This window comes from Mirounga leonina, unplaced genomic scaffold (assembly GCF_011800145.1).
Source record: "Mirounga leonina isolate KUSES-001 unplaced genomic scaffold, KU_Mleo_1.0 Mir_125, whole genome shotgun sequence".
Lineage (NCBI taxonomy): Eukaryota > Metazoa > Chordata > Mammalia > Carnivora > Phocidae > Mirounga > Mirounga leonina.
In genome coordinates this window covers 30030296-30054457 of record NW_023270305.1, presented here as the reverse complement: position 1 = coordinate 30054457, position 24162 = coordinate 30030296, and the positions used below count along the sequence as shown (strand labels likewise).

Sequence of the window (24162 nt, the reverse complement as noted above, 5' to 3'; positions counted from 1 at the left end):
TTTCTCCTCTTCCTCCTCTTCTTCCTCCAGCACCACCACCACTTCCTCACCTCCTCTGTGAGAGGGTGCAGTGTAGGGTGGGCAAGCTGTCTACCTCCCACTCATCTCCAGTGCTCTTGGGATTCCTGAGAAGTTAATATTTATAAGAACAGCCTAGAGTTATGTTGTGTTATTTTTTGTCACTCTCTACTATTCTTTCTACACATTCAGCTATTTACAGAACTCACATTCTTTGCAGCCCTTCTCAGAAAACCTGCTTACTCTGTGTCCATTTCATTGCCACCAGAAGCCTCTCACAGCCATCCTTGGGGTCATTTATGCTTAGTCCTGACCTTGTCAGAGTAAAAAACTGAAACACTGGATTCCCCTGTTATCATTTTCCTGTGCCCCTAAGTGGTTTATGAGTATGAATGAATGTATGTTGCTGAAGGCTTGGACAAAATCCAAGAGGGAGATGCCATGGAGTCACTGGACATTGGCTGGAAGCCCTCTGAGGAAGCTCTGGGTTGTGCTTTGTTTCTGCAGCCATCCCCTCCTGAGAGAATATCCTAACATCATTGCAGTCTCCTAAGGTTAGACTGGCAAAGAAGGAGGAAGAAGAAGAGTTGAGACAGAAAAGTTCCTAGCCAGCTTTTCTCTGCTTTCCTTCCCCACCTTTTCTGAAGAACTCTGACGTTCCTTGCACCCTTCTTGCAGTTAGGGCTGCCTCTGCCATGATAAAGCAAACTCCACTCTGACATACTTCAGTATCATTGGAGGATGCTAATACATGCAATGTTTGTTTCAACCATATATTTTGAGCAACTATTATGTAGGAGGCAAGATTTGGCACCTAAGAAGTATAGAGATATCAAAGTCACAATCTCTGCCCACTATGTACCTAGAATTTGGTTGAGGAGAAAGAGCAAAGAGGCCAAAACAAGGAGAAAAAACTCCAGCACAAGTCTAACAAAAGAAATGTCTGTCACATGATAAGGCAAAGTGCTATAGACTTCAAAGAAGATAAGATGTTGGATTTTTCTTGGGAGGATGAGGAGCAGCCTCTGAACACTTCAGACAGATGTAGGATATTAGGAAGACATAGGCAGGTGAGAGACACAGTGATGAAAGTGGCTGAAATGTTTGCAAAATCATGTGCAGTGGCACAGAGGGAAGAAATCCAACGTGTTGGGTGTAGCTGGTACAGAAAAGAAGCTCTCTTTGATTGAATCTGTCTTAGCCTGGGTTTACACCGGAAAGCAGAACCTGAGACAAGGGTTTTGCATTCAGATGATGAGAAGTGACCCCAGGGAACAGGAGTGGGGCATGGAGAAACCGAAGCAGGGAAATGAGATAAGCCAATACAAGAGTGTGCTCTTGAGCTCAGCACTGCCATGGATGACTATGACTCAATTCTCCTGGGACCCTCTGAGGAACCCTGTAGGTAGAATGCATCTCAGAATTGTGCGCCTGAAGAACCCAAGAGAATAGCAGGTACCCACCCACTCTTACCCCACACTGGTCAAGGGTTCTTCATAAGCAGCTCCATCTCATTTCCAGGTGTGTGCATGTGTGAGTGCAAAGCAAGTTCCTGCAAGTGTCTTTCCCCAAGGTGTCCTAGGAGCCCCCAAGCAGAGAGAGACAGATGCTTGGTGCAGCTGAGATGACATGATATCAGGTTACATCTTCTCAGAGCTGGTCACACAGCAATGACTAGAGTAAGAGGCAGGCGAACAGGATATAAGGAAGAATTCAAGGGTCGTCTCAGGACCATGGCCAGCGAGGCACCAGGAGATAATGCCACAAGGATAGGTTTGGGAAGAGATTATGTCTCGGTAAGAAATTTGAACTTAGTTAGCAATGGGTATACATTGCAAAACCTGATACCACTGCTTGTCATATGCAGAGAAGGGCAAGGTCTCCTGAGGGAAGTGAGTCCATCATGCTCACATTCATGTGCAGGATATTATGGTAAATTATAGTTCCTTGTGACTGGCTAAGTGAATCTGGAGATTTTATTACAGGCTTTAAATAAAGTAACCCTCAAAGGGTTGTTGTCAAAGGGACAACTGACCTAAAAGTATCCCAATAAAGAAACTGTTGGTTAAGGATTTGACTAAAATTCCAGAAAACATGAATAATAACAGGAAAATATCAAAGCTGGTACTTCTCCTTTGAGCTAATTTGTAAGTAAAAACAAAGACAATACAATAAGTTCTGAGAAGTCACCTGAAAAAAATTTAAACTGATACAAGTGATTCTCTGAAATATGGATTGATTTAAATTCACTACAGTTAATAATTAATCTTAACTAAAGTATGTGTCATGTGTCAAATTATTAACTAGTGATATTATGAATCCATTATAATGATGAAGACACGTAAAATTTTTATTTCACATTATCTTATCTTTTATTTATTTATTTTTTTAAAGATTTTATTTATTTACTTGAGAGAGAGAGAATGAGAGACAGATAGCAAGAGAGGGAAGAGGGTCAGAGGGAGAAGCAGACCCCCCGCTGAGCAGGGAGCCTGATGTGGGACTCGATCCCGGGACTCCAGGATCATGACCTGAGCTGAAGGCAGTCGCTTAACCAACTGAGCCACCCAGGCGCCCTATCTTATCTTTTAGATTCATCTTTGGTGGGGCACTTGGTTGGCTTAGTCGGAAGAGCATGTGACTCTTGATCTGAGGGTCATGAGTTTGAGGCCTATGTGGGGTGTAGAGATTACTTAAATAGATAAAAACTTTAGATTAATTTGGGAACACACACCATAATATTTATAATAAACATGCAGAGAATTAACAGATAATACTCTTTTATTGATAGGGTTCTATGAACAAAAATGTTTGGAAGTCACATCGCTAGGCCATAGGTCGTCAGAAGGAAAAGGAAGAGAGAGGTGTGTACAGGAAGCATTTTGGATGTTGATTTAACTGGACATGGCAGATAAGTGGACGGTGGGACAAGATCAGGAAAGAATAAAAAGCACTCGGGTTTTACACTAGGATGATGTTCAGGGGAAACATGGTGCAGAAATGGATGTCTAAAGGAAGAGGTGGTTTTGGGTGATGAGAATGAGGTGGACTACAGTTGGGCATCAGTATATGGAGGTCTCTCAAGATGACCTATTGTGTTTTGGAATGGAAGATTTTCTGACTGCTTGATCCTCTGTCCTGGAATCAGCCACCCACAGCCCAGGCTGAATTTAGTCCTGAGGATCTAAATAGAAGTTAGTGGTGTAATTTTTGCCCCTCTCCTTGGTGAGAATGACAGGCTGACTTGCCATTTTGGAAGTGGCTATGAACCAGTCCGGGTAGGAGACAGACTCCAAGGTGGAGGTGGAGCCCTCCCTACTATGGAAAAAGAGAAAGGGCTTCTGCGCTTTCTTCTCCTTGGACATATCCATGATCTTTTTCTCCTAGGATTAGGAAAAAGCCTCATTAGAGAGGATTATTGAGAGAAAGGGTCTAAATAACACAGCCCTGAGATTGACTGCTTCCCCAAAGGGAGGGACAGAGGCCAGGGACAAAGGCAGGTGAAAGGACACCAAAGTGTCAAGACAGACAGCCCGCTGGCTCCCAATAGCTTGGCTCCATCCCAGCATCCCATAACACCAGGTGTTTCTGATTCTCTGAGACAGCACTATCTTCCCTGAGAACGGAGACCAGCTTAAGTCTCTTCTATGGGTGCTCCTGGTGGGCACCCATCTGCAGGTGCGGGCATCTCACAAGATTCCCAGCCTCCAAGTGGGTTGACATCTTACAGCGTTCATCATAACCAGAAGGATTCGCTTCATAACTACAAATGCTACCTTCGGTACAGAGACCACAGGCATATAATCCACAAAATCCAGACTAACAATCTCCCCGTCTCCTCTGCCATGCAGTGGCCTTTGCTTAAGTTGGAGCAGCCTAGCATCTTGGAGGACTTCTGGGAGTCAGTTAAAGAAAACTGAGGATGAAGAAACCACCATTCCTTGGCCTCTTTGAAACATTCTCATGGGTGTACCCTCCAGCTTTCGGAGAATGCTCTTACATTCAAATGAGTGTTACACCCATGCCCACTGACTTGGGGGTCAGCCAAGTCACATTTCCTTCCCTAAACTGAACAATCCAGGATTGAAAAAATGTCATTTTTATTCAGCAATATGTTAAATGAAATAAAAAGTGCATCTCACAGTGCTTCTCTCATTAGCTGTATGATCACTCACCTTAAGCTGCAGAGTAGGCTGGCCCTGAATTTCTGCACAGAAGAGACAAAGATGGTTGCCCTTGATTCCCAAGTAAACTGGATTGCCTTTTCCTGCATCATGAAATTCTTTGTCTGTACATGTTGTTAAATCAAGACTGACTGGAAACACAAGGAAAAATGGAAACAGGTATCAGGTCCCAGGCAGCAGAAAGTCCAGTCCTTCTGGCCTGACATTACTCCTCCTAGCCAGGGGGGATGCTGAGCAGTCAGGACTCCCTCAGAAGGAGGGAGCTCCCATTCACCATGGAGCTGAGACCCTTCATCATTATCTGAAGCCCATTTTCACTCTCTTACTTAATATCAGAACCCCAGTTGTTACCAAGGCATATTGTGTCCCAAAAATAAAAATAAAATTCCCTACCACATTTGCAGCTAAATTTGATCATATGCTGAAGTTGTAGCCCATTAGATAAATGTGGAAGTGTTGTGTGGGATTTCTAAGAATGTTCTTTAAAAGGAGTTGACTCAGCTGGGAGAAGCTCCTTTCTTATACCCTGTGTCTTCTTACTGCCAGCCTCAAATACTTGGTTGATGGTTGAGGAGAACTTGAGCTTGGTAAAGCAGAAAGCTAGAATCTTTGGACTCTGGGGGTATCGTGGAGCCATCATACTGGCCTCAGCCTGCCTGCTCAGCCTTCTTTTTCATGAGAAAGAAATAAACTTCTTAGTTAAGTCCCAGTTATGTGGGCTTTTTGTTGCTATCAGCTGAATTTAATTCCCAACTAATTTAGCCCAGGAACCTGGGTGCTCTGCATCCATCGTTCAGGGCAGGGGGTTGAGAATTCTCCAGTCAACTTTCTTTATTGAATTCCCACTCAGGACAAGGCTGCATGTGGGCACCAGAGATTTAGCTGAGGATAAGACAGACATTGTCTTGGCCCTCGCAGAAAATGAGACCAAAATATGTAAGCAGAGAAATGACCAGAACCACAATAAATTGCAATGCCTGCTTTGGAGGAAGGGACCAAAGCCTGGGACAGTAGGAGACCAAATTTAGATAGAGGAATCAAGAAAGACCTCTCTGCAGAAGTGAAGTTCAAACCAAGACCTTAAAGTTAAGAGGAAACTAGTATATGAAAGCATGAGTGCTGGAGAGGGTCTGAAAGGAGAGTGTCACAGGGAAAGGATTGGTAAAGGCCCCTATGTGGCTCTGAAAGAAGACCGGTGCCCCTGAGATCTCCCCACTAGCCCCCACCTAGCACCCCCAAAACACAAACACATGGGAATGATACTGTTCAATTAACATCGTTCAGAAGGTCACTCTTAATGTTTTGTAGAGAATGGATGAGAGGCCACACAAATGAAGGGGGAGGGAGGGTGGTGAGGAGGTAATGGCAGTGGCCCAGGTGAGAGATTATATTATCTTAGAAATAAGGCATATTTTGCACAGAGACTCCTCAGTCTTTGCTGATGGATTGGATAGAGATTGAATCAAGGATGTCTCCTGCACTTCTGGCTTGAGGAAACAAGTGATGGTAATGCCACTAATAGATGGGGAAGACTGGGCTCATCAGCAGTTTTGAGAAGTCAGATCCATAATTCTGCTTGGGATAGATGAAGTTAGAGATGTCTGAGGGGACATCGAGAGGACATGGGTAAATTGTCCAGAGGGGACTTCTTGGTTGGAAGCATAAATGTCAGAGTGATAGAGGTGATACATCAATCTAAGAGACCAACTCCCAATCCCTTCAGTGGGGTTAGGTTATGATTGCAGACTGAGATCTGAGGATCCCCAGCATTTGGAGATTTTATAGAGAAAGTGGAGTTGGAAAGGAGAATGCCAAGAGACTATTCCTACAGAAGAAGAAGATGGGGGTGTTCAAGAAAGAAAGAGTTATCGATTATGCTGACTGCAGCTGAGGAACCAAACATTGTGAGGACAGAGGAGCATATTTGGTGACCTTGGGAAGGGGAGCTTGAGAGAACAGTTCAGAAGTCAGGTTGTTTGATGCAAGCGTGAGCAGGAGATGAAGTGGAAACAAGTTGTATAGCCAGCTCTTCTATGAAGTTTGGCTACGACTAGTACATATCACTGTATAGAGATTGGTATACAGGGAAAAAAGAGTGGTAGTAAGAATGAAATGTGGGAATCAAGAGAAGGTATTTAGTATTAAACTTAGAAATATTATATTAGAGCATGTCTGTCAGTGATAGAAAGGATCCAGCCGACAGACAAAGGTGGAGTATGCAGGGAAGAGAAGAATTAAATCAAACAAGGGCACCTGGGTGGCTCAGTTGTTAAGTGTCTGCCTTTGGCTCAGGTCATGATCCCAGGGTCCTGGGATCGAGCCCCACATCGGGCTCCCTGCTCCTCAGGAAGCCTACTTCTCCCTCTCCCACTCCCCCTGCTTATGTTCCCTCTCTTGCTGTGTCTCTCTCTGTCAAACAAATAAGTAAAATCTTTAATAAAAAAAAAGAATTAAATCAAACATTGAAGTCCTAGCAAAAGGGAAAGAAGCTGAGACAGATTGATTTTTGCTGAGAGAAAGGAATATCCCCCATTATCAGAAGAGAGGACACCAAATTAGGAAAGTGTGTAGGTTTGATAGTGAAAAGATGATCAAGTTTGATTCTGGGGACATAGGTAGTGATATGGTTGAAATTTAAAGGAGAGAAACTCCAAGGAGAAGGTCAACTGCTGAAGTAGATAATCTCTTCTTATTTGAAGACATTTTCTCTTGATAAGAACTGCCAACCCCTCACACCCTCATCTCTAGGTGCAGGGTTTCCTCTGTGGAAGAGAGCCTCCTTGTCCTTCCTGTGGACATTGGGCTCCCACCCAGAAGTAGGAAAGGCCCAAGGCCAGGCTCAAGCAAGCTCAGCCCCAACCCCAGGGGAGCTGGTGTCCCTTTTAGAGGAAAGGGTGGCTTTGATTGTCACTCACCAGGTCTGACATTTCTGCTAAAAGGAGTTGCTATTAATGAATTTTCTTTCAGGATCCATACCATTTGTTGAGAATCATAAACACCAAAGATTCTGGGACTATCTACCACTGAGAGAAGACAGAAAACACAAAACACATATGAGGTTATTATAAACTTCAGGACCCTAGCTGCATCTTGGTAATAAAGGTTTTTGAATCCTTGGGGGTAGGCTTACTGCTCTGAGAAAGAGTGGCTATAAGGAGAAAGGGAGAGAAATAAGGCAGGAACTGGTTTGTGGATCAAAGCATCTGTAAGGATCTACCTGCATTTATAGTCCCCAAAAGATTTTCAAGATTTGTCTTTTTTCTAGGGATATCAGTGACTTGTCTTTTTCTGATTGATAGTCTCTGGGTAGTAACAAAACCAAAAATATTCAAATTGGTCATCAGTATGTTTCTTGTTTTTTTTTACCCTCTTTATTGAAATAAATAATAATTCTGAACATACATAATAAGAAAAGAGCTAAATGCTCTCAGATTTTCAAATGCAGGTTTTGCAATCTGCATATTTTAGCAATAAATGCATCTGTAACTGAGTAAATGATAGGGGCCCGGTACTCTATTGTCTTTGGTGAGGCAGGATGGAGATATTTCCAGGCTGGTTTGAAATTCACCACTCACATTGTGGGGTAGCCATGACGGTTTCAGAGCTTCCTGTGAAGAGGACAGGGTAGATCAGATGATACAGAGGAGGTTGTCAGCAGCTGGTCTTGTGGGGGAAAGAAAGAAGAAAAACATGTCATCAATTTCTCACCGCCCCTCCTCCACCCTGGAATTTTGTGTAAAAATTCTTTTGAGAAAGCTGCCCCAAGATCCTGTCCCAGATGCACATCCAACGCTAGAAAACCCCAAATGGAAACTTCCATCTCTGTCCTGACTGGGTAGTCCTCGTTCTCCAGACTCTGATGGCCTTGGGATGCCCTCCATCCATCACATTTGTGATTGTTAGGAGGTTCCAGAGCATCACCTCAGGCACTGTTTTATGCAACAAGTCTCCGGATTTAAAGGAAGGAATGGAGGGGACACCGGGCATCTATCTCCATTCTAGCTTCCCATATGGCTGGTGAGTCACCACTCATCCGGACTTCAAGCTTGAACACCACTAAATAACTGGCAGAAAATCTGCCTCTATAACCCCCATCTTCACCCATTCTTCATCCAAAGAGGCATCACTAGGATCTCCATTATGTGTTTTGACTGTCAGGAGCCATCCGTCCCTGGGCTTCTGATTAGGGAACCAGGACAGTTCTCCAAGAAGGCCATAAACTCCCCATAGTGAGAGGCAGCTGTTCACATCCCTCCCCGCCTCAAGATCCTCACGGCCTGATTCAATAGTCATCACTGGACAGGGAGTAAGCAAATCACCACCTGCACTCTTGGAAGAAGGCTTAGCTCCTCCAGCACCCTGTGCCTTCCACCAAGGCCCCCCCCAAGGCTCCCCAAGGCTAGACATAGAGCAGTGAAACAAGACTCCCCACAAATGGCATCTGAGTTGAAGTTACCTTTGTCCAAGAGATACTCTTGTCCTTGGATCCAAAGTTAAGGTTCTATCTGCATCCAAGGGCTCTGGAAAGTTGTCTAGGACTCCTAGTTCTTTTGCTGAAAAGACAGGAGAAACCAGAGACCCAGATGCAAGAGAAGATCAAAGGTCAACAGGTTTTGTGACTTCAAGCTGCACCTGTAATCTGTTATTATGGACTATGGCTTCCTCTGGACTCAGGTGCTCTGACTGACTCCAACAGGTCCCAAGCATTTTATCCACATGGGGAAGGAAGGAGGGTCTGCCTCACTTAGGCTGGGACTGCCTGACACTCAAATTTGCTGGTTCCTGGTGCCAGAGGATTCAGTGAGTCTTTATGTAAATATCAACCAAGCATCACTATGACTTGTCTATTCACCCTGAAAAAGTAGGGCATGCTAAGCCCTTAAGAGCAATAACCAGGAAATACAGTCATCAACACCAAGTTTGAGGAAAGAAACATTATGGGACTGCCCCAGGGCCCATGACTGGATTCTGTTGCTACAAAATGACATACTGCAATGTTATTCCTAGGAGTGGAAGCCCCTAGTAGGTTTAATATAGACTAGGGAAGGGGTGGGTCCCCTAAGACCTGTGTAGCTTGCAACTACTCCTGGTCCACAGTCACCATATTCTCTGCCAATCTCAGACCAGGTAAAAATGCCCCAGTGTATGCTTCTCCAGCTTTTCAGAGTCTGTGTGCATGCTGCTTCTCCACTCAAGGGAGCCTCACCTGGGCAAAGCCAGCTCTTGTACACCCTGCCTATCACTGACTCTAGATCACTGCCCTGGATTAGTGGTAAAGGGAGCCTGGCTCCCACATGCTCCACTGCTCTGAGCTAGCAGACACACATTAGGTCTTACATGAAGGAAAGCTGAGGCAATGCTGTTGATACTCTGCCCCAATCCCTTCAGGCCAATTGAGTTCGCTGTCACTGTGACAGTTGGCAGCACCTGTCAGCTTCATACCTCAAGAGTACTCATCTCAGCGGCAACCTCAACCAATGGGGGAAAGGGCTCGTGGATAAATGTCCCAGCCTCCCCAGCTTCTGGTGGGACAATGGTAGGGTTTCTCAGGGAGAACCCACACTGTGATAGTAGTTTAGTGTTCAAAAGCCAGAGACTTGTGTTCAAAAGCCAGAGACTTATATTCAAAAGATGTGTGTTCACAATTAGGCTTTGCAACTTTCAGACTTGTGTCCTTGGCAGAGTCCTTTCACATCTCTGATCCTCAAATGATTACTATATGAAATGCATTGTACCTTGTTAGATTATTGTGTGGGTTAAAGAAGAGTATGCAAAGCCCCCAGTACACGACAGCTTCCTGTAGCAACTAAGTCTTTAAGCAACTAAGCAATTAGGTCTTCTATGTCTGTCACCAGACCCCAGATCAGCCTATTTGTCTCTACCAGCCTTTTTGCTTTGACCACCAATAGCTCATCCTAGCTCTTGACATTTGTGCTACCTCATCAAATTATCTCACAACCTAACACCCTCATGTTCACACTGTATATAGTTCCAAGGGATTCCCACTGCACAGTGGGATGTGAAAGGTCATTATCATCTTGTCCTGGCCTCATAACCATTCCTTCAGGAGTGTGGAATCATGAAGCACCCACACCTAAATGTGCAGTAGGTGTCTCTGAGTCAAAACTAGGATTCAGAATCAATCTGTGGCTATGATGAGGAGTTGCCCTAGGTATCCATTAGCATGAGTTGATTTCCACACTCTAAGAAGAAAGTCTGGAGCCTATGGCATCACCCCCATGCTCCTTAGGTAGGACCAGACCCACTTGGATATCTTGAGGAGAGAGATTCAATGTCCTGCCATAAGGTACAAAGAAGCAAATATTCAAGATACATTGGTATGGATGATGCACGCAAACTCACTCAGGATCACAGCTAATAAAACGTGGATCCTTTCAGATTCATTATTTCATCCTATAAATACATGGAGCTCCATGTAGCCAGTGCCATTAGTTGAGGTGATGGGGGCTTTGATGATACCAGATAACCCAAGACCTCTACTTATGTCTCCCTAGTATGGAGGTGTATCCTTTACCACCAAGTGGTGGATGATCCTGAGAAGGGACACTGGGTCAAATATGTGAAGGAAATTTCTCTTTCTGTAAGAAAAGAACTCCATAGGAATAAAATCTAGAGATATAGCCCTCCTTCTCTCTTCAGGTAACCAGAACTGGATCCAACTTGGGATTTCATTCCTTTGTCCACCATATCTATCTTCACTTCACGTCAAGGTCTAACATGTCACCTCAGTTCCTTCCCAACTTCTATAGCACAATTCCCATCATTCAATTTGGCTATTGTTCACATATTGCCAAGTTATTAAATGGAACAGTCCTTGTTCTATATATCCTCAATATTCAGAGTGTGACCTGTGGACCAGTATCATTCACATCACCTGGAAGCTTGTCAGAAATGCAGAATTTCAGGGTTTATCCCAGACTTATGGAATCAGGATCTGAAATAAAGGAGCATTAAAACTACTGAAGTATATGTTCTGTGCTGATATAACACACACACACACACACACACACACACACACGCCATACTCTAGTCACAGGAGCACACACACACAAAAAAAGAGGTCAAGACTCAGGAGCTGCCTATGACTGGAGGGGGGACAAGCAAACCAGATCTAGACCCACTCTTACCTTTCCCCAATCTCTGGGACCCATGAAGTGGGCTGTCTTGGCACTGAACAAAGTGGGGGAGGGAAAGATATAAAGAAAAGAAGTAATTCCTGGAAGGCTGTGGCTGTGGACAGGCCCTCTGGAGGATTTCCACTTTGAGTACTCACAGCTTGATTGAGCCAGGAACTCTCAAACTGGTTTAATGTAGACCAAACACTTTCTACCAGACAAAGAGAAAGCCTCTCTAGAGGAGGGCAGAGCCACTTAAATAATTTTACAAAGGCAACAAGCCACAAGTAGTTGAAGATTACCAGGCATACAAGTAAACAAGATCACAAGAACAAGAACCAAAAAAATAAACAAAGCAAGATAGCAGAAACATACACAGACATCAGATTCTGTAATTATTATACACAGAGCATAAAACAACTATCCTAACCATATTTAAGAAGCAAATGACAAACATGGATATATTTTTCTAGAATAGCAAACTATGAAATGTGGCAGATTTGGAAGAGTTAAACAGCATCTCTAGAATTATATAACACAATAAATAAAATGATATAAACCAAAACTTGTATTTAGCAACAGACAGCACACAGCAGAAGGAAGAATTAGAGAGTACCACTGATGGTATAGGAATTTCTAGCACTCACTGCCTCCCAGAAATGTCAATTTGAACAATTATCCATACATAAAAATACTTCCACAAGAGCTAAGAATTCCAGGTGAGGGATGACAGCACCTGGGTAGAACACAGAAATAAGAAAAGATGTATTGAAAAAAGGATAGGAAACATAGTTTCACATTACTCCCATTGCCCAACCCCCAACCAAGCCAAGGTAGAGACATCCAACTCATGGGAGGAGAGTGAAGTAAGGAACTGACTTCACAGTGGATTCTACCATCAGCCCACACCAGCACCAGACTGACTCCTGTGGCCTGAGGCTCTGGGCCTGTCCCAGCATCAGGCCAGTTCCCATGGCCCCAGACCTCTGATGGGCTCTAACCAGGCTACCAGTCCACCCCAGCACTGGGCAGACCCCCACAAACCCAGGTTCCAGGCAGCCTCCTGCTAATCCAGATTCCTGGCCCTCCCTAGCATCATGGCCCCAAGCTACCAGCCTGCCCCAGCACCCAGGGCAGCCTTCACAAATCTAGACTCCAGATAAGCTCCCATGAATGAAGTTTCTGGCCTGCCCCAGTTCCAAGCTGGTACCATTGGCCCCAAGGTTCAGGCAGTCTCCCGTGGATCTAGGCCCCCAGGCTGCCCTAGCACCAGGCCAGACCCCATGGCCTCAGGCTCTAGACAGGTTACACCCATAAACCTAGGCTCCGGGTGGGCTCCCATGGATGCAGGCTAGCAGCCCACCCCAGCACCAGGCTGGTCCCTAGAGACCCACTCTCCAGACCAACTCCCATGGCTCCAGCCTCCAGGCTAGCCCACATGGATCCAAACTCCAGCGTGGCCCTCATGGCCCTCGAAGCTACAGGTTACAGGCTAACTCCCATGGACCCAGGCTTCAGGGTGGCCTCCACAGTCCCGGCTTCCAGGCCAGCTCCCATGAACCCAGGCTCCAGGGCCACCCCACCACCAGGCCAGCCCCTGTGGACCCAGACATCAGGCCCATCTACACAGACCCCAGTCCCAGGCCTACCACCAGAGACAGGCACTGGGCCTGTGAACCCAGTGAACCCAGACACCAGACTGGCCCCTATGGACCCAAGTACCAGGTCTGCTCACCTGGTGACCCAGGCACCAGACATGCCTGTGAGAACTTCAGCAGCAAGCCCACCTAGAATCTCTGGACAAGCTGACTGGCAAAGGGCTTTCCCTTCCAAAGCCAGCCTACAAAAATTGAAAGAAGTGCCTACTTCCTTAAAGGCACAGACATCAATAAAGGATCACAAATAATCAAGGAAACACAACACCACTAAAGAAAACTAATAAAACTCCAATGACTGACCCTAAAGAAATGGAGATAAATAAACTGTCTGACAAAGAACCCTGAATAATCCTTTTAGAGAAATTCAGTGAACTACAAGAACACACAAGTAGACAACAAACAAAATATGTGTATCAAATAACCACCTTACTTTGTACAAATTAAACTTATACAATGTTATATGTCAATTATATCTCAATAAATCTGGAAACAAAAAAAGAGTAAGAGAGAATTAATTAATTCAAAAATAAATGAGAAGAAATACAAATTATAGCACAGACACAAGAATGATGGAAAATACAGAAAAGGGTGGAAAAGATGTGGGGAATAAAGTGAGAAGGCTTATGACATTTATTGGAGTCCCAAAAGGAAAGATAAAGTAGGGCAGAGGCACTATTTGAAGAAAGAATTGCTAGCAATTCCTCAAACTGATGAAGACACCAATTCACAGATTTAAGAAACACAATAAATCCCAAGTAAATAAAAAGAAATCCGTATCAGACTGAAATTGCATAGAATCTAAGACAAAGATAAGCTAGTAAGAGCAACAGATAATAAAAAGGCACTATCTTCAAGGAAGCAAAAGACTGACAACTAACTTCTTGATAATAACAATGGTAGTCAGAAGACAGTAGAATGATTATCTCAAACATGGAAAGAAAAAACTTGCAATGGAATTCCACACTCTGCAAAATTTCTTTCCAGATTAAAGGCAAATCAAAAACAGTCCCAGATAATTTAAAGCTCATCATGTGGAAAAGCTCACTTTGGGGAATAATAAAGGAGGGGCATCAAGCAGAAAATTCTCTATAGCAGAGAATTTTTTTTAAGATTTTATTTATTTATGGGGTGCCTGGGTGGCTGTCGTTAAGCGTCTTGCCTTCGGCTCAGGTCATGATCCCAGGGTCTTGGGATCAAGCCCCGCATCAGGCTCCCTGCTCCGCGGGAAACCTTCTCCCTCTCCCATTCCCCCTGCTTGTGTTCCCTCTGTCAAATAAATAAATAAAAATCTTTTTAAAAAAAGATTTTTATTTATTTATTTGAGAGAGAGAGTGACAGAGAGAGCACAAGCAAGGGGAAGGGAAGAAGCAGACTTCCTGCTGAGCAGGGAGCCTGATATGGGACTTGATCCCAGGACCCTGGCATCATGACCTGAGCCCAGGGAGAATGCTTAACCAACTGAGCCACCTGGTGCCCTCTATAGCAGAGAATTCTATGCTTTTTTCAGAAATAGCTCTTTGTGTGTTACTGAGCCCTCATGGAGAAACACATATATGAGGCACTAAGTGACCATTCATCCCAAACTGTCCGTTTTGATTTGAATTATGTCAGACTACCAAGCAATAAAGTTAGACACATGCCCAGCAGCTGTTCACTCTCAATCCAGAATTGAATCCAAGCAGAACTAGAGGGTACATGTAAGCTATATGAGCAGGTAATGCAGACCCCCCCGTCACCCAGCACAATTGTACGAATGCCCTTCCCCTAGCTTGCATTTGCAGTTGTATGGAGGGTCTTCCTATAGCCAGTTGAATGAGGAGAAAAAAGCCCAAGTATTATTTACACATGGGTCAGCTCACTATGGTCTATAAGGCAAAAATGGATCACAACTATTTTACAACCACACTTGGCAGTGCCTTGAAAAATAGTGAGGAGAGGAAATAATTCAATGGGAGTAGCTGGGAGTAATACTACTGGTCATTCACTTGGTATTGTCCCAAAGGAACAATACACACAGATTCCTGGGCAGTAGTCAATGAGTGGCTCGCTGATCAGAAGACTGAAAGATAAGGAGACAGGGAGTAAAGACATGTGGATGGACATATGGGAGTGGACATAAATGTGAAGGTGTTTGTATTATATGTTAATGCCCACCAGAAAGCATCAACCATAGAAGAGTCACTGGATACCCAAGCAAATAAAACCACTCTGCTAGTTGACATTAGCCAACTACCCTAAAACAGACATGATGGGCATATAAACAGTGGGAGTGCATTCTATTCCTTAAGGCCCTTAGTAAAATATTCTTAGGCCCTGCTCTAAACCTACTAAGTTGGAATTTTGAGGTGAATGGGTTTTAATTTACTAGGTCCAGAGTGAGCCCAAACATCTGAGCTTTTAGTTCAGACCCCAGATGATTCTGATATTGTTTCAAGTTTGAGAAATACAGATACACAATATATTTCAGCACTGACACCATTACATAACAATGTTTAGGTGGCCAGGAGTGTTCCGCCCTAGCTGGGTCATCTGCTGACACCCTGCTAGGTAAGGATAGCCCCAATGATGGGAACGAGGTGGCTCATACTTTGCTCTGCTGTCTTGCTCTGGGTAATTGTTGCTGATTTCTCACACAGTGCTTCATAACACCCCAACACAAGGAGACAGAAATTGAAAGACCAAAAATCAAGATCATCATACTTCCAGTCCTTCTAATAAATGTCAGCGCAGTCCGCAGCAAGTCATATCCACTTCCAAGGATCCCCGCCTTTCCTTTTTTTAAGTTTTATTTATTTATTTGACAGAGACACAGCAAAAGAGTGAACACAAGCAGGGGGGTGGGAGAGGGAGAAGCAGACTTCCCATAGAGCGGGGAGCCAGATGCGGGGCTCGATCCCAGAACCCTGGGATCATGACCCAAGCCGAAGGCAGATGCTTAACGACTGAGCCACCCAGGTGCCCCGATCCCCCCTTTCCTTACCCATGAAAAGAAAAGGCGGAAGGAAAATGATGTCATTCAGAAAAGTTATCCAAATCTTGAAAAAGGCAAAAGGATTATTGTGTGCCTTTTCAATGTCATATTAGAGCATTGTCTAATGGGCCCACCCAAAGGTCATCTAACTCTCTATAAATATAATTTTGTTTGACTTACTACTTCTATTAACTTGTAGCAAACAGATAAAGGGCATATGATTTTTGTACAGTAGAGAGGCAAATGACATCTGTCTGGTAGAAAAGATAATGTCTAAAGTTGGTAACTCAAGAAATAGAAGTAAATATATCCCTAGACACATGGAAGAAAACTGAAAAAAGAGCTGAAAAAGAGTTAACAGTTACATCACAGAAACAGGATCAGGGCAGAAGAATATCACTTTTAATCATAGACATGTATTGTTTTGGAAGAATGTTCTTTTAAACAACTTTTTAAAGTCTGAGAAAGAAAAAGTAATGTTTTATTGACATGAAGAATTATTTATTACAGCCACTGTTCTCAGGGTCCTGGAGGTAGCATCTTCGGTCCCTCATGCCCAGTCGTTCATGAGTTCAGGGACGGTACCATCAGGTCCAGCTTCAGGAAGCAGTCTTTGGTCTTTTAGCAGTCCTGGTGCCAGAAGATATGATTCCCAAAGCAGAAAAACATCCCACTCAACAGTTTCACTGCAGTTGTGATTTTGGTGACAAGGTTCTTAATTCCTTACCAGAATCCAAAGCCCTTCTCTCAGTGTAATCTGTCAGATTACACCTCCTCAGGAGCTTCCTGGGTATAATGTGAAACTGGTCCTCATATGTGGGGGTCAGGATTGAGACCAAAAGGAAAGAGATGATTCACCCCAGATCGGTAGGTGGCAAATTTAATAAACAAGGAAACTCACATACAACGCTTGTCTTTGAGTGGCTGCAAGACAAGTAGATCTCTAGAATATTAAAAATATAGAGAGAGGCTTTAACTGGGTTGGGCCACATATACCAACCAGTATCTCAACATCACATCACTATCTCAAGGCTTATGTCTTTGGGGCAGCTTCTGGGAGCAGGAAAGGCAAGCAGAACACACACATTGCAAGGACAGGGGAGGGGGTAAGGAGCCTCCAACTGCCAGAGTCCAGCTCATGGGTCAACTGGTGGTCATATCCTCTCGATGACCTCCCCCAACACAATGCATCAAGCCCCTTATACCACTCCATTGCTAAAGACCCAAAAGAACCAAATCCTTCAAGGAATGTTGGCCTGGAGCTCCCAGAACTCAAATGTCAGAGCATTTGATATTCAAATGTGTGAAAACTAGATGTTCACCAGGCCATAAACCTGAAAATGAGGATGTTGCTACTCACAGGAGCCTTCCACAATTTCATATGCTGTGGTCTTTCTCAAATGTGACGGATAAGTCACGGGATCCCTGGAAGTCTGTTCTCCAGTTCCACAAACTATGAGATTACTATGTTTCCATTTTGATTACACTCTCAGTATGTTATCAGAACCTCTTCTGGATCATCAGGATAGCCAGTTACATGGCACCAAGACTCATATTTGAGCTTTGTTTGGGCTCAAATCTGTGCCAAGTGACAACCCAAAGTGTCACAGTGTCTGCATGAACAGTTTTGGTGGTAGAGAAAAGAGATGGGACATTGGAATCACCACACAGCCTGTAGTAGTCTGGAGATGCTGTAACACTCAGACCATAATCCTGTCACAAGCAAATGTGTCATTGGATCCCAACTGTCAGATGTAACAACCGACAATGTAACAATGTAAATTGGCAGATGTAAGACACTGCCACCATTTATTAGCAGTGAGGATAGTCATAAATATTCAATAACCAAGTCTTCTATTTAATATCCCAGAATTAGCTCAGTGCCCATTTTAATGTTGTTTTTTATAAAACCACAATGCTAAAACTATACGTAATTGAAGAAGAAAACTTTAAAGAATCAAGAGACCTTGCATTAAATCGGTGCTTACTGATTGCTTACTGGCCTGGCTAGTAGAGTATGTGGTCTGATTGTCCAAAAGTAGAAAAAAAAATTTAATTTACTGGTACTATTTTGGAAATTGTATTTAAGCAAATAGAATTTTCTGCATTTGTAACATCAGAGACAAAATAAGAAATGTATTATATACAGAACCATATCTGAGCTACATCTTTCTACAATTAAATTCACAATCAGTGATTTAATTTCAACAGATTTCATCAGAATACATCATCTGAAGCATGGCTGGTGAAAAAGCGAGGCTCTCTGTTCCAGAGAAAGGGACCTTTCCTGCAGTTTTTAAAGGGATTATGTGGATGGTGAGTATGCCTAAAAGGAAAAGTCTAGAAGAGGCAAAGAAATCAAGGCTGTGAGACTGTACAGAAAGTAGTGAAATAATAGTTCTCTTTTACATGCATCATCTCCTCCCCAGCCTATCAGCAGTGACAGGGGTCCTCCTCCCCCCAGCTAAGCCCCGGTCCCAGGCTCACCCACAGAGCTATCCTCATTCAATTACTCTTGCTAATTTCAGTTTACTATGCTTGCTATTTCATTTTATATCTTAGTTTTAGCTTTCTTATTGTGTAAAAACATGAAGTTTATATTTGGCCTTATGTTTACATATTAGAATTAGGAAAAAACATAATTTAACTATTATTAAGAATTATTTATCTTTAAAAGTTCTTTAACCTTTAAAAGGATACATTATACAACTTGAGATATACTAGCAACATACAAACTATATGGAAAATATATTCCAAATAGGAAAGGAAACAAAGCAAAACAAAAACAATCAGTTCCGCACTAGTCACCTGGTCTTGGGTAAGATTCATAAGCTCTGAGCCTTCTCCATATCCAGCCCCAGGGAATGCCCTAATGTCTTTGGGTCCTGACATTTCTCGTACTCATACGGTGGGATGGCTGTGGGATGAACAGCTTCGGCCTGACAGAACCTTACATCACATCACCCTTCCCTCCTATGTCTGAGCCCACATTCTATGCCTCAGTTGCCATGAAGTCATTCATAAAGTGCGGTGATAACAGGGTCCTGCCCACCTCTCAGCACTGATGTGAAAGTGACCCTGAGATAATATAGAGGAAAGCACACTGGGAACTCGAAAATTTAACACAAAGACCTCTGACCAAGCTGCCCCCTCAAGCCTGAGTTCAAGCGTTGATATTTAAATTGAAGTTAACATTGTACACTCCCCCCTGGTGCGAAGTGAGGAAGATGGGGTGGCCTCTGTCAGAGGAGGCGATGAACCAGCCAGGGAAGGCCACGGACTCGAAGGTGGAGGTCCTGCCATTCTTTGAGTGGTAAAAGAGGAAGGGCTCCACGGGCTTGACTTCGTTGTACAGATCCAGTAACTCCTCCTCCTAAAATATGACAGAGAAGGCCCCGCAGGAGAAGCAGAGGCTGTTTGAGTCCTTCAACATTACTTGCACGCAATCAGTAAATGTTCCAAAGCTCGAGAAAGCCTTATCCCTCTATTAAAACAGGCCTAGGATCAGCAGAGTGAGCACACCATCTCACCTTCCCAGCCCCCAGCCTCAAATCCAGAGACAGAGGAGGAATGACACAGGAACAGGCTAATGAACACGTGGGCACACTCGAACAATGAGTTGGAACTCTTCTCACACAAGAAGCCGAGCGGAGGAAAAGGAAGGAGATGCAGATTTGCAGCAAAAAACCAAGGACCTCTCCCACCAAAGACGCAGCAGTGAGGGCCGCCGCCCTGCAAACACCATTGCTCTAACTAAAGTTCCGTGTTAGTCTTTGACCAACTGCCAGCATGTGAGAAAGGTCAGTGCCAGGAAAAAGACACAAGAGGGTCTAACAAACCAAAGGATTTGCATTCAAAAAACAACAACAAAGTAAATAGAGCAATCAGAAAATGCCTTCTATGTCACATATAGAAGTATATTTTCTATGTTTATATACCATGTATTTAAGTAAAATAAGTATTTCTAACTAAATTAAAGATCTCCAGAGAGCCACTACACAGGAATGGTCCGTAATTCAGCCACATTCGGACCCCCTCCCTATCTCGCTACCAGGTTATTTTCTTCATTAGTTCTGATTACCATCTGAACTTAGTATATTTATCCATCAATAATATCATTACTGCCAGATTTGTTCATCACTGCATTCCTCAACACAGAGAAATTCAATAGAGATGTGTTTAACAAATAAAAAGACACTTTCTCATTTCAAACTCCAGTACGTCCTCCTCCTCCCTTTCAATGTCCAGCCTAGGAAGGACTGGGCTGCAGGTCCCATCTGCCATCCCCAGCTTATGCCTGCTCCTCTAGCAATTCATCATTTTGGCTTTCTCTCCATCATTCCCATTAGCATATTTGCTGTCATTCTACCATCTTAAAAAATAACTGTTTCGATTGCCTATCACCGTTCCCAGCTTCCCTTTGCAGAAATTTCCCTGTAATAGTTGTCTATATATGCTGTCTCGGATTTATCCCTTCCTGTCCCTCTCTTAAACCCCCTCCATCCAGGCTTTCACCTCCAGCACTGCAGCAACACTGCTGTCACCAAGGTCCCTAAGGACCCACACATGGCAGAATGCAGTGGTCGATTCTCAGTCCATCTGAGGACAAAACCACGATAGAAAGGCGGCTTACTAGACAGGACTTAGCTGAAAATGTAATTCTCAGTCCACCTTCACCACACTCTGCATTCACTCTGTCAGCAAATCCTGTTGCCTCAATTTAAATAAAATATTTTCAAAGTCAGACTGGCTTCTATCTGCCTTCACTGCTATCCCCTCATCCATCAGATCTCACCTAGATCACGTCGAAGTTCCCCATAGGACTTTTACCCCTGCCCTCCACCACAGTCTGCTTTCAGCTAGCAGCCAAAATAATTATTTTAAAACCTATGTCCATTTATGTCACTCTCCTATTAAAAACATTCTAATAATTCCCCATTTCACTCAAATTGAAAGGCAAAGTCCTTATAAATGCCAGTAAGGCCCTTTGTGATCTGCCTTTATCTCTCCGAACTCCTCCTCCCTAATTTACTCCTGTCACTGTTTTCTCTGCTAATCCTTGCCCTCCCTGACACCCAGCTGGCTAACTCTCTTGTTGCCTTCTACTGTCTGTTAAAATCTTAGCATGCCTGCTGCACTATTTTCTATGGCAACCCAACTCCACCTGGGTCTAGCACTGCCCACCTCTCTATCCTGCTCTCCCAGGGGACATAACACTCTTACACACATCACCAACTTACCCATCCTGATAATTATTGTCTACCATTTCTCTCCTCCTGCTAGAATCCATGCCCCATGAGGGCAGGGCTCTCTGCCATTCTGTGCCCCAATGTATGTCAGATGGCCACAACAGAGCTAGAGGCCAGTAAGAACTCACACGTTTACTGAACTGAATTTGATGGGGTTAAATTAAATTGAATTGAATTAAACAGAAGTTTATGGAGCTGAAGTTTATGGAACAAGAGTAAAGATTGAAATTTCAAAAAACGGCAAGGGGAGAATAATTTAGCAGATAGGAAAAGCTTAAAATGGAATCATGACTTCGAAAATGGAACCAAGAAATTCTCCCAGGATGCAACAAGCAAAAAACAAAAACAATGAAAGGATAGAAAGTATGGAAAATTAGACAAGATATTAAAGAGGGATCTAGAAGTTCCAATGACTAAGGCATAGGAATTCCAAAAGGAAAGATAAGGCAGAATGAAAGAGAGAAACAATGGTTGAGAATATCTCAAAATTCAAGAAAGACAAACATCCTCAACTAGTGAGGGTCAGGATAGCTCAATTGCATGTACACTACTCAAAAATATCCAGGAATATTAACTATGTTTAAGAAGAGGAGAATATTTCTTGGGTGCCTGAGTGGCTCAGTCGGTTAAAGCATCTGCCTTCAGCTCAGGTCATGCTCCCAGGGTCCTGGGATCAAGTCCCACATCAGGCTCCCTGCTCCACGGGGAGCCTGCTTCTCCCTCAATGTCTGCCTCTCTCTCTCTCTCTCTGTCTCTCATGAATAAATAAATAAAATCTTAAAAAAAAAGAACAGGTGAATATTTCTTTTTTTAATTCTAAAATTAGATTATCTACCAAATAAACATCTTATAAAAGAAATTGGCCTTTTTTTTAAACGTCATTTTTCATACTCACCTTCAGTTGCAAAGTGGGCTGCCCTTCTATGTTCTCACAAGACAGACACATATCTGGATTCTCTATTCCCAAATAAATGGGAATTCCTCTTCCTTGCTCAAGCAACTCTGGATACTTGCATGGGACAACAGTGACAGTGACTAATAAAGGTAAGAGGGGAGATGGTGTCAGTTTCCTCTTGAAGTCAGGACAAAGCCAGCATCTTTCAGGTGGGGCAGGAAGAAACCTTTTGAGTGTCATCCCTGCTACCCCAGGCCCACCAAATGGCCAACTACTGTATTCATTCATTCATTCATTCATTCATTCATTCATTCATTCATACGACATACCAGTCACGTCCCTAGGAAATGGAGCAAACACACAGAGTTAAACAGGTGGCAGACCCTGTCCTAGAGATTGTCATACCTCTGCGTAAACACCTGAAGGTGGGAAGCTCCAACCCCAAGCAGCCCCTCTGATCCTTGAAGAGTTCTGTCCAGGGCGCCTGGGTGGCTCAGTTGGTTAAGCAACTGCCTTCAGCTCAGGTCATGATCCTGGAGTCCCTGGATCGAGTCCCGCATTGGGCTCCCTGCTTGGCAGGGAGCCCGCATCTGCCTCTGACCCTCCCCCCTCTCATGTGCTCTCTCTCTCTCTCATTCTCTCTGTCTCAAATAAATAAATAAAGTCTTTAAAAAAAAAAAAAAAGTTCTGTCCATTAGCAAGTTTTGCTTAATGTGATGTTGAAATCTGCCTTCTTGTACCCACTCATTTAGTCCTTTTAGGACACCTTGAAGCCAGGCAGAATAAAATACTCCTCTTCCATGGGACAGGCCATTAGTTACTGAGGGCAGCTCTCCTGCCCCCCAGGAGGCTGCTCTACCCTCTCTGCTTTCTAAATCCTAGTCCAGACAAACTTCTCCCTGACATGGCTTCCCAGGCAGGTGTGAAATTCTCCTCCTTCCAGGTGGGCCCTGTTGTCAAGCCAGCCTTTCACAAAAGGCCAGTGCCAGCATCCCAGGTGCACTAATGTGACCCTTCCCTTGCCTCGAAGGCAGCAGCCACAGGATGACCACTCACCTGGGGTTACACTGTTACTCCGTGGAACTGTCACAATGGTCTGACCCTGAAGGATCCACACCTGCTGATTCAAGTCGGAGACCTCCCCAGTATGAGGTTTATTCACTACAGTTTAAATAGAAAAGAATAATGAAGAACCATTATAACTAGGCCGCTTTGCTAGATGCTAGGCCCTTCAGGAAGGAAGGTCCAGGGTTTACACACCAAAACTGACAGCATTCACATGACCCTCAGCTCAGCCTTTCTTTCTGGGAAAACTATGGGTTGTGGTGAGGAGGGCCAGGGCTGCAAATGGTCTAAGAGGGTAAACTGTCCCATAGGACATGTGTGTCAAGACCAGCTACTCCCTCTGATGACTACTGTGTGCTTGGCTTGGTGCTGGGTCTGGAGTTAGAGCAGAGATTAAGCACTGCTCCCCACCCTGTAGAAGCTCACTGTCCAGGGAAAGCTGGAGAGCACTGGGTGGTAAGGGCTATACACAAAGAGGGGCAGAAAATGCTGGGGCATATCCAGAAGATCCAGAAGAGACAGGTATGAGTGCAGGTGTCCCAGGCCTCCAGAGCCCCATCTCAACATCACCTGCTGTAAAGGGTTCTCCAGAGATAGGGACTCCTCGAATGCATGTCATAGTGGGGTTGTCTCAACACCTGTGGGGACAGTGATAGGAGACATGAGCGTCAGGAGACATTTCCAAGACCTTTCCAGGACACTAGTTACTGAGATCCTCATTCTGGACAAGGAGCTGGGAAGCCTGGCCTGACACAAAGCCTAGTCAGAAAATCTGAGCCACCTCCTGAGACAAAACTTCAAGGTACCGACAGGGAGGAGACATGGGGCAGAACTTCCTCCACCCGAAAATCCAGCCAGTGACAGTATCTTCCTAGAAGTTCTAAGCCAGGCGTGACTTTTGACCTTAAATACCCACAGCCGCCTAATGCCTGTGTCTCTTCCTCCTTCCCCCATTGACATCTGCTTCTGCCTGGGGGCAGAGCAGT

At 44.1% G+C, this 24162-nt stretch overlaps 2 protein-coding genes across 2 annotated transcripts; both read right to left on the bottom strand.

Moving 5' to 3' along the window:
• Nucleotides 1-2866: 2866 nt before the first annotated feature.
• On the bottom strand, nt 2867-22196 carry IL36B (interleukin 36 beta). Its single transcript, XM_035001080.1, has 7 exons — nt 22112-22196; nt 11098-11157; nt 8659-8755; nt 7778-7865; nt 7118-7225; nt 4194-4333; nt 2867-3401 (listed from the first exon to the last, which is right to left on the bottom strand). The coding sequence occupies exons 4-7, from the start codon at nt 7791-7793 to the stop codon at nt 3189-3191; spliced, it is 477 nt and encodes a 158-aa protein (XP_034856971.1). The 5' UTR covers nt 7794-7865; nt 8659-8755; nt 11098-11157; nt 22112-22196; the 3' UTR covers nt 2867-3188.
• Nucleotides 19131-23880, bottom strand: IL36G (interleukin 36 gamma). Its single transcript, XM_035001079.1, has 4 exons — nt 23747-23880; nt 23168-23272; nt 22112-22251; nt 19131-19340 (listed from the first exon to the last, which is right to left on the bottom strand). Exons 1-4 carry the CDS (start codon nt 23793-23795, stop codon nt 19131-19133), a joined length of 504 nt encoding a protein of 167 aa, XP_034856970.1. The 5' UTR covers nt 23796-23880.
• Nucleotides 23881-24162: the final 282 nt, after the last annotated feature.